The sequence below is a fragment of the Juglans microcarpa x Juglans regia genome, chromosome 8D, assembly GCF_004785595.1.
Source record: "Juglans microcarpa x Juglans regia isolate MS1-56 chromosome 8D, Jm3101_v1.0, whole genome shotgun sequence".
Taxonomy (NCBI): Eukaryota; Viridiplantae; Streptophyta; class Magnoliopsida; order Fagales; family Juglandaceae; genus Juglans; species Juglans microcarpa x Juglans regia.
The window spans coordinates 17,193,740-17,204,430 of NC_054608.1; the positions used below are offsets into that span (position 1 = coordinate 17,193,740).

The 10,691-nt window shown below is 35.5% G+C and overlaps 1 protein-coding gene and 1 non-coding gene across 2 annotated transcripts in view; one reads left to right on the forward strand and one right to left on the reverse strand.

The window, feature by feature from the left end:
* Window positions 1-8,526, reverse strand: part of LOC121242246 — a 64,058-nt gene extending 55,532 nt beyond the window's left edge. Inside the window, exons 1-6 of the mRNA XM_041140138.1 lie at window positions 8,478-8,526; window positions 8,117-8,212; window positions 7,117-7,242; window positions 6,218-6,412; window positions 5,655-6,017; window positions 4,947-5,408 (exon numbers count right to left, since the gene is read on the reverse strand). Coding sequence (XP_040996072.1) covers window positions 4,947-5,408; window positions 5,655-6,017; window positions 6,218-6,412; window positions 7,117-7,242; window positions 8,117-8,212; window positions 8,478-8,526 — 1,291 coding nt within the window. The remainder of the gene's footprint in view (window positions 1-4,946; window positions 5,409-5,654; window positions 6,018-6,217; window positions 6,413-7,116; window positions 7,243-8,116; window positions 8,213-8,477) is intronic.
* A 784-nt stretch (window positions 8,527-9,310) lies between these two features.
* Window positions 9,311-9,418, forward strand: LOC121243793. The gene has a single exon (XR_005936279.1). It is a non-coding gene; the product is annotated as a small nucleolar RNA R71 (small nucleolar RNA).
* Window positions 9,419-10,691: the final 1,273 nt, after the last annotated feature.

Consider the following 10,691-nt stretch of genomic DNA (forward strand, 5'->3'; position numbering starts at 1 on the left):
ATATTTTGCATTCATGCTTTTACTGCATGCATCTTTAAACTATCAGTTTAAATTATTTGTTAACTTGCTGAGATTGGTAATCAAATCTCACTTGGTAGTCCTAGCTACCATTCCTCCTGGAATGGTAAATCATCTGCCAAGATCAGGAGACGTGGCAAAAGATTGATTGGAGGAGGTCAACTAGAAAGTGATGGCACGATGTGGAGCTCATCACTTTGATGCCCAGTTTTATCGATTGTATTATGGCATCCATGACTGAGTTGTGGGAGCTACTCGATGAATTAGCCTAATAGTTACCTTAATTTATGAATATACTGAGAGAGAGCTCTGTTTACAGTACTCTTATGGTTATAGTGTAACTTGAACATCTATTATCTTCAGTTTATTTAATATGTTTCATGTTTGGGATATATCGTATATGGTGCATAGTATTGCTTAAAGAAAAAAAAATCCACTACGAATATTGCATTCTATTTAGATACATGCTGGGTGCATTACATCTTTAATTATCATCAACGAGGCAGGTAACCTTGTGTTGCATGTCCTAATGCTTTAGAATATGTTCGATCCTAAGCGGAATCTGAGGGGGTCACAATCGGGATGTAGGATCCCCTGCGTATCACGTGTTGGTGTCCTTGAGTTGACTGGCTAGGTAGATGCATCCCTAGAGCGACAAGCATCTCTGTGTGACGAATATATGCACACGTGTGGTGGAAGTATGTTACTGCCTACTGGGGCTAAAACAGGCCGAATACTAGGTTTTAAGGGTTTTATACTATGTTGAAGAGGGTAAATTCCTCACCATGCATACATATATGTGTCTTTAATTGTTACAAGAAACTTTTCATTGCATCTTTAGAAGCATTATTTCTCAGTAATAGTTTTGTCATAGTTGCGTAACCTACCTATGGTTTTGTCTTTAGAACCATAGACATTGATACAAAGTTAGAATCAGGATCAATGCCTAAGGAAGAAGAGCCAATCCCGCTCAAAACCCTTAGTATGGGAACTTGTCCCTATTGTAGGATCCATGTGACATTTTGAGTTGTGCATATTTCTTTAATAATGGCGGCCACATGTATTCAGTTTGACGCCTTTAGGTGATGAACAAACTAGTATGGGTTTTATGTTCTTTTAATGATGGAATTAATGAGAAATGGTGTTACTCATTTCTACAATGTGATCTAGACTACTGGTACTGCAAGATCTTAGTTTACTTACTAAACCTTTATCTTTTTTGCTGTGATTTGACATCTATACCTTACACGTGCACTTCCATCTAGATGAAGCACACCAAATTCCAACTAAACCCTTGGTGTTGACCTTTTGGCTGACACTCTTGGCACCACAAATCCTCACCAGGTCCTTTACTGAGGAACTGGGTGCCACACAAAGCTATCACTTTCGAGATTAACTTCCACTCAATAAACACAGCGTAACCCTATCATGCTTCTAAGATTCAATCATATGATGCTAGAGATTGATTCTTATATTTCTGGTACACATATAAACTCACTCTAATACCCAATTGTGGTGCCCCATTCCTCAATAAAATAGTCTGTGAGGAACTGTTGTGCCTAGGGTGCCAGCCAAATGGCAACACCCAAGGTTTAAATCGAGTAAGGCATGCAATATTCACTAGGAAGTGCACGTGCGAGGGCCTCGCCAGCACAAGTGGATAGACCACTGATTACGCCCAAAGAATAACGTGGAAGTTGCAACACAACTTTGGGGTGTCGATTCCACAGAGAGAAAAATTAAAAGAATAGCAGAAAGAACAAAGAAACTAAAGAAAAATGTTAAATAGTTAATGGAGAACAAAGATTAATTTTAAATGTAAATTAAAGTAAAACAAAGTGCTAATGGCAAAAGTACTCAAATTTGATGAGCAGTAAAGCGTCAGGAATCCCTTGCACAAATCCGGTATTTTAATTATTTTTAATTCATTGAATAACTCAATTACGAACTCAATTTCCAAAATTCACAATCGGAAGTTATAGATTTATAAACCAAAATCAAACCAAATGTAACCTTTTGAAAAATCATTCACCACTTTTAAAATACGTAAATTATTATCCTTATTGAGAAAATCCAACTACGACAATATACTCAGGAAGCGATATTGCAGCAAAGAATTATATCAATATAAATAAATAATTGATCCAAACATAATCAAAGAATTAATCCATTCAATAGAAAAAGCATGACTGAATCCATAAACAGAATAAATTCTATTATTATTCGGAGAAGTTCATCTAATGTGCAAGTTCATCTAATGATTATTCGGAGAAGTTCATCTAATGTGCATGACTGAATCCATTTAGAATGATAAAACAAAAGAGTTTTAATAATTGAAAATCAAATACATAAATTAAAAATACTATCTAATATACAAGTTCATCCATAATCTTGATAATTTAATTACTTATAAATATAATAGACAATAAAAATCTCAAAAAAAAAATAAAACAAATAGCAGCTTGGCTCTTGGACGTGTCTCACGTTCAAGAGCCAAGCAAAAGAGTTGATGCCTTGTTACGTGTGGCGTCTTATTTAAAATTGAAGTTGGGCCCAATTGTGGAATGGAGCGTGTGGCTTTTTAAAGTCCATGTCCTTGTCAACCGAATTATATGTGGGCCCATGTAAGTGGAAGCCTAAGTGATATATGGCAGCTCCTATTCTTTTCACCTATATGTATGTTGCCATGCGTTTTACTCCATGCAGTTGCCATCAAAATAAAACCAAATGTAAAAGTCAAATAGTAAAGTTCAAAAAATGTCAAGTATAAAGCCCAACTGCAAATTATCTATCACCAACTAATAATGCAATATTTGAGATCTAAAATATTATAAAATCATGCTCAAATATATCTCAGTGTGAATAGATATTAAATTCAATAATATAAATTATATCTCATTATTCTTATTCATATTTTAGCATTTTTAATCTAATAATAAGGTATTTAGAGTTCATTTTCATGCCAAAACAACAAAAGAGACCAAAGAAAATCACACACAAAGGCTACCAAGTCACACTTTTCAGATTCACATATCAAAGCAATCTTAGGAATTTAATAACCCTATCACAAGCAATCCACCTATAGTAATCCACAGAGTGTGTGTGTGATCCAAACTATATCCATCTAACCAGAATCCCTGACACATGCAACATCAAAAATTGAAGCGAAATATTCAACTCTATAACTCACAAGTATAAAAGTGTTTCGTGTGAAGATTCACTCTATGGAGTTGACAATAGGTGTACACACACTCATAGGGAATTAGGCAATTATGTACAAGCAACAAGCAAACATTGATCTTATAATAGGAACACTAACAATTGAGACTTCCACTACTCTTTCCAAAAGTTTACTTAGGATCAGAACGGTCAACACAAAAGGTTGTAACGTGGCTTGGGTTCGAGACTATATGAAAAAAAAGATGAAAATATTCAAAAACTTCCAAGTACATACAAAGGGAATCTTATTAAATATCTCAATAGACCACACTTCTCACTTGATGTACTCTCCAACTTTTCAGATCATTGAATAAAAATGCTTCTTCTTCTTCTTCCTCTTCTCTTTTTTTTTTTTTCAATAATTTAATGAACAAACACACACCACTTTGGTATTCTTGCCATTTCTACCCAACCTTAACTTTTTTTTTTTTTTTAAAGAACTCAAAACAAAAGAAAGAAAATGTAAATTACACACCTAGTATACACTTGGAAGTAAAAAGGGTAGAAACATCAATGTATAGGCTATACTTCAATGTAGAGAGGCATGGATGAAGTGGGTATATGAAAAGAAAATGCTACATGTGTTTATTGGCTCAAAGTTGGCTACTAGGGGTCTATGATGGAAATGGTTAGCTTGAAAGGCTCAAACGTTGATCCTAAGTTGACTTTCGTTATATCCCAAGTATATCCACCATCTTACCACAAACCATGTAATGATATTCTCAACAGAAGTGCCCAATTCAACAGATCAATGAACGCTTATCACAATTTACTACATTTGTAGGCTCTCAATCCTCTCCAACACTCACATGAATACTTAAGCAAAAGAGTTCTCTAACTACATGTGTCAAACCACCATCTTACCACAAAACTTGGATGAGTGCATTAGGGGTTCTGTGAATGCTTCAACAAAAAATAATTACGATGGGTTTGGTGAATTCACGAAAATGGCTATGAATGAGAATGAGTACACATGTGAAAATGATGCACGTGTGATGCAAATTAAAAAAAAAAATTTGACACATGAAAATATGCCACAAAATTTGAACAAGCATTTTAAATATTGAATTTGCACCACCACCTCCCAACTTAAATGAAACATTATCCTCAATGTTTAAGAATCAAATTTGAATGGGGAGTAACTAAAAAATGTAGATTACACCTGATGAATGACGTGGGTAGCTCGCTAAGCACCAAAGATGATAACCTGCAATGACAAAATGAAACTAACTTGCAAACAAAAATAAAGAAAATAACAGCAAACCAAAAGGAAAAGAAAGAAAATAACAGAAAACAAAAATAAAACAAAACAAATAAAGAAAAAGATACATGCGTAGTGTGGTCAAGGTCGATAGACCAGATCCACAAGTGGAATGTCTTCCACTTCCGAAACTTGCCTATTAATTAATACTTTAAGGCATTGACTATTTACTTTAAAGATCCGAGCATCCTTAGGATCCTCTATTTCTACCACCCCATTTGCAAAAATATTCTTCACTACAAAAGGGCCAATTCACCTAGACCAAATTTTCTTAGGTGTTTATGGAGTCTAGAATCATATAAGAACACTCGATCATTAGGTTTAAAATTTTTTGTCAAAATATTTTTATCATGAAATGTTTTCATTTTAACCTTATAGATTCTAGAGTTCTCACAAGCATCATTTATCAACTCCTCTAACTCAGTCAACTGAAATTTTCTAAACTTACCTACTTCTGTCATGTCAAAATTGAAATGTTTGATGACCCAATAAGCTCGATGCTCGAGCTCCACAGGTAAGTGACAAGGCTTTTCAGAAACAAGCCTATGTGACATGCCTAAAGGAGTATTGAAAGCTGTATGGCAGACCCAAAGCACATCAACTAGTCTCAAAGACCAATCTTTGCGATCCGGGTTGATCCTTTTCTCTAAAATTTGCTTAATTTCTCTGTTTGCAAGTTCTACCTGTCCAATGGTCTGGGGGTGGTAGGCAGTAGAGATCTTATATTTCACCCCATATTTTTTCATCAAAGCCTCAAAAGAACGGTTGCAAAAATGTTTATCTAGGCCACTAATGATAGCATGTGGTGTACCAAATCGAGATAACACATTTTCTTTGACAAATTTAATTACCATCCTATTATCATTGCTCCTGAATGTTGTTGTCTCTACCCCTTTTGACACATAATCTACTTCCACAATAATATATTGATATCCAAAAGAAGGAGAAAATGGTTTCATAAAATCAATGCCCCAACAATAAAAAACTTCAATCACTAAAATTGGGTTTAAGGGCATCATATTACGATGGGACATAACTCTTAACTTTTGACACTTTTCACATGAGCGACAATATATGTTTGCATCCTTACATAAGATGGCCCAATAAAATCCACACTGCAGAATTTTTGCAGCGGTTTTCTTCATTCAAAAGTGGCCCCCACAAGCTTGGAAGTGACAAAATTCTAAGATGCTAGCAATCTCTTCATCAAAGATGCAACGCTTTAAAATTTGGTCAGGGTAGTATTTGCAAATAAAAAGGTCATCCCAATAGAAATTATGTACCTCAATCATGAACTTCCTCTTGTCCCGAGCGCTCCAATCCACGGGTATCTCACCTGTAGCCATATAATTCACAATGTAAGCAAACCATGGTAGAAAAGTAATAGAAAATAAATGTTCATGCGGAAAATCATCCCTGATTGGTAGATGGTCAGAGGTGTCCTCAAATGTGAGCCTCGAGAGATGGCCAGCCACTACATTCTCCACTCCTTTCTTGTCTTTGATGGTGATGTCAAATTCCTGCAAAAGTAAAATCTATCATATTAGTCGTGTCTTAGCATCCTTCTTTGTAAGAAGGTACTTAAGGGCTGCATGATCTGTGAAAATAATAATGGAAGAACCAATCAAGTAAGGACGAAACTTATCCAAATCAAACACTATAGCTAGCAACTCTTTTCAGTGTTGGAATAATTCATCTGAGCACTATTTAGAGTTCTACTAGCATAGTAAATGACAAAAGGCTTCCCCTCCCTTCGTTTTCCAAGAACAACAAGTACAGTAAAATCCCTAGCATCACACATGATCTCAAAAGGTAAAGTCCAATCAAGTGGCTGCATTATGGGTGCTGAGGTAAGCTTGTCAATTAGCGTTTTAAAGGCCTCTTGACAATCTTGTGTCCACTCAAATGGGGCATCTTTAGCTAGGAGGTCACATAATAGTCTAGATATGGTGGAAAAATTCTGTATGAACCTCCTATAAAGGCCCGCATGACCAGAAAAGTATCTCACATCCTTTACTGTCCTAGGTGTAGGTGAATTTTAGATTGATCAGGCTCTATCCCTCTAGAAGAAATAATATGCCCTAAGACAATACCTGAAAGTACCATAAAGTGGCATTTTTTCCAATTCAAAACCAATTCCTTCTTCTCACAACAAGTCAACATTCTCCAAATTCAATAAACATACATCAAAAGAAGATTCAAAAATACTCAAGTCATTCATAAAAACTTCCATGCAATTTTCAACCATGTCACTAAAAATGTTCAACATGCAACGTTGAAAAGTAGCAGATGCATTATACAATCCAAATGTCATTCTACGAAAGCATAAGTACAAAAACGACAAGTGAAAGTGGTTTTATCCTGGTCTTCTAATGCAATTTCAATTTGATAATAACCAGAATAACCATCCAATAAACAATAGAAAGGATGACTAGCCACAAGCTCAAGAATTTGATCGATAAAAGAGAGAGGAAAATGGTCTTTCCGGGTGGTAGCATTCAATTTTCTATAATCAATGCACATCTGCCACCCAGTCACAAGTTTTGTAGGGACTAACTCTCCCAGGTCATTCTTCACCACAGTCACACCTGATCTTTTAGGAACAATCTGTGTAGAACTTACCCATTTACTATTAGCAATAGGATATATGATTCCTGCATCTAATAGTTTCAACACTTCATTCTTCACCACTTCTTTTATAGTGGGATTAAGCCTACGTTGAGGGTCTTTACGAGGGCTAGTTCCTTTTTTCAAATTAATTTTATGAGAACGGACTAGGGGACTAACACATTTTATATCAGCAATGCTCCAACCTAAGGCTTACTTATGCTCACTTAGGGTCTGAATTAATTTCTCACCTTGAGACTCAGACAATTCAGATGAGATAATAATAGGAAAAACATCACCTAGACTAAGGAAATGATGCTTTAAACCCTTAGACAGAGGCTTCAATTCAACTTTGGGTGCTTCCACACTTGAAAGAATTTTATTTTTCACTTCTCTCAGGCAACTCCTCAAACTTCGGTTGCCATGCCTGAGTGCCATAATATTGAGTTCTATAAAAAATAGCACAAATATCAACTACATTAGATGGATCACTAATAGAATCAAACTCAAAATTAATAAAAAAATACTCAAGGGGATCAAAATCAAAAACTCCCCCATCCATGAGTGAGTTAATCATGTATGTCTGGTGGCTCTCGTCATCATCTTCTGGCTATTTTACAATATGGAAGATGTTCTCCACGAGAGTCATGTTTCCAAAAGATAGCTTCATAAGCTCATTCCTGCAATTAATAATAGCATTAGTAGTGGCAAGGAAAGGTATACCTAAAATCAAAAGAATTTTAGAAGTAGTATCAACAACAGAGCTAGTGTCAAGGATTAGGAAATCAACAGGATACTAAAATTTGTCAATTTGAAGAACATCCTCTACCACACCCCGGGGTACTTTGACTGAATGGTCAGCCAATTGTAATACCACAGTGGTTGATTTGATTTCTCCCAACCCCAAATGCAAATAAATAGAATATGGCATTAGATTCACGCTAGTTCCTAAATCTAGAAAAGCTTGCCCAAACTCATGATTTGCAATGTTGCATGCAATGGTTGGACAACCAAGATCCTTGTACTTGGGAGGAGTTCGCTGCTCAATTAGAGCACTAACTTGCTCTGTCAGGAACGGTGTCTTCTTCACATGGTGCTTCCTCTTAACTGTACACAAATCCTTGAGAACTTTTGCATAAGTAGGAACTTACTTAATCACATGCAAAAGAGAAAGATTGATTTTTACCTGCCTTTGATTCTCTAGGGTTTCATTGTTAGTCCAAAGTTCACTTGCTTGATTTTAAAGTTTGAGGGAATGGTACCTTAACAAGACTCTTTGTCACCTCAGGTTCTTTGGGCAGCTCGGCATCACTACTATCTTAATCATTTTCCACATCTAAATTGTTTGTTGTTGGGATGTGTAATGACTTACCACTTCGTGTCACAATGGCATTCACATCCTTTAAATTCTCTTGCGCCATGTGTTGACCATGGGGTGCGAACTAAGCTTGAGAAGGGAACTTACCTCGCTCATTCCCACTCAAGAGCTCATCACTTTGGCTCTTTATCTTCTTGTTTTCTTCAACAACCTACATAATCAAATATTCAAACTTTTGCTTAGTCTTACCCTGTGCCTCAATAAAAGCATGCAAAGTATCTTCTAAAGGACTCCTAAAAGATGAAGGTGCATGATATGGTGCATGATATGATCTAGAGGGTTGTGCAGGCAGCTGGTTTTCAGATTTCCAGCTAAAATTGGGATGATTGTGCCACCCCGGATTATAGGTATCAGAGTAATGTGTAAAAGGCTTCTTGTACATACCTAAAGCATTACATTGTTCCTCATACATCCCTCTCATCTTAGCAAGTGTGGGACACTCTTAGGCTAGGTGATCTACCCTACCACACATAAAACATGGTCTAAAAGACTCTGCATGATTAGCCACGTGTGTTGGCTTTAAATCCTTAGTCTTTAACACATCTAGCTTCCTAGTGAGCATCTAAACCTTAGCCTTTAGGTTATCCTCTTCCCTGAGATGGTAAATTCCATCACCATTTGGGTTTCCTGCAGGTCGTGACTTATTTGTGCTCTCAGTAGCACTAGATTCAGTCCAAGTGTGAGCTTTTTCAGCAAGCTCATTGAGGTATTTTATGGCCTCATCAGGATCTTTCTGTAAGAACTCACCATTATACATCATCTCCACAAATTGGCACTCTCTTGGTGTAAGTCACTCATAAAAATGGCTTACTAAGCACCAATTCTCATACTCATGGTGAGGACACATACTCAACTACTTCTTAAATCTCTCCCAAGACTGATACAAAGTCTCACAATCCATTTGTGCAAAGGTGGAGATTTGTCTTTTTAAAGAGTTGGTCTTATGTTGGGAAAAGTATATATTAAAGAAGACCTGAGTCATCTCATTCTATGACCCAATAGATCGTGGTCTCATCGAGTATAGCCAACTCTTAGCTCTATCCTTCAAAGAGAAATAAAAGAACTTAAGTCTCGCAACGACATCAGTTGCATTTTAACTATGAAAAGTTGCAACTACTTCCTCAAACTCCCTAATGTGTACATATGGATTTTCATTTTCCAAGTCATGAAAAGTAGGGAGTAACTGTATCATCCCTGTTTTAAAATCAAGTTGGCGAGTATTAGCTGGAAACATGATGCATGATGGTGTGGTTGTGCGTGTAGGGTGGAGGTAATCATGAAGAGTTCTAGTGGGTTGATCTTCATGTTCACTCATTTCTTAAGGACTAGATGGATTGTCAAATAAAGGATTTAAAAAGTTTGATTATAACTCTAGCATAGAAGTACAAGCAAATCTACTCAAGACGTCTTTATATCTGTGCATGTAAGGTAAAAAAAAATGCAACACTAAAAAAAAAACTACTGAAAGAAAAAGAAAATAAAATAAAGATGCATCAAGCTAAAAGAGGGAACGAAGTTACCGTTTTTACAAACTGCTGAAAAGAAAAACTATCTAACAATTATTCTATCGTCTTCTCGGTAACAGTGCCAAAATTTGATTACGCCCAAAGAATATCACGGTAGTTGTAGCATAGCTTTGGGGTGTCGATTTCACAAAGAGAAAAATTAAAAGAATAGCAAAAGGAACAAAGAAACTAAAGAAAAATAGTAAATGATTAATAGAGAATAAAGATTAATTTTAAATACAAATTAAAGTGAAGCAAATTGACTAACAGAAAAAGTACTCAAATTTGATGAATAGTAAAGAGTCGGGAATCCCTTGCACAAATCCGGTATTTTAATTATTCTTAATTCATTAAATAATTAATTTGGGAACTCAATTTCCAAAATTCTCAATCGAAAGGTATATATTTATAAACCAAAATTAAACTAAATGTAAACCTTTGAAAAATCATTCACCACTTTTAAAATAACGTAAATTATTATCCCTATTGAGAAAATCCAACGACGACAATATACTCAGGGAGCGATATTGCAGTAAATAATTAAATCAATATAAATAAATAATTGATCCAAACATAATCAAAGAACTGATCCATTCAATAAAAAAAGCATAACTGAATCCATAAACAGAACAAATTCTATAATTATTCGAAGAAAAAAATATCAACAATAAATTGAGAATGATAAAATAAAAGAGTTTTAGTA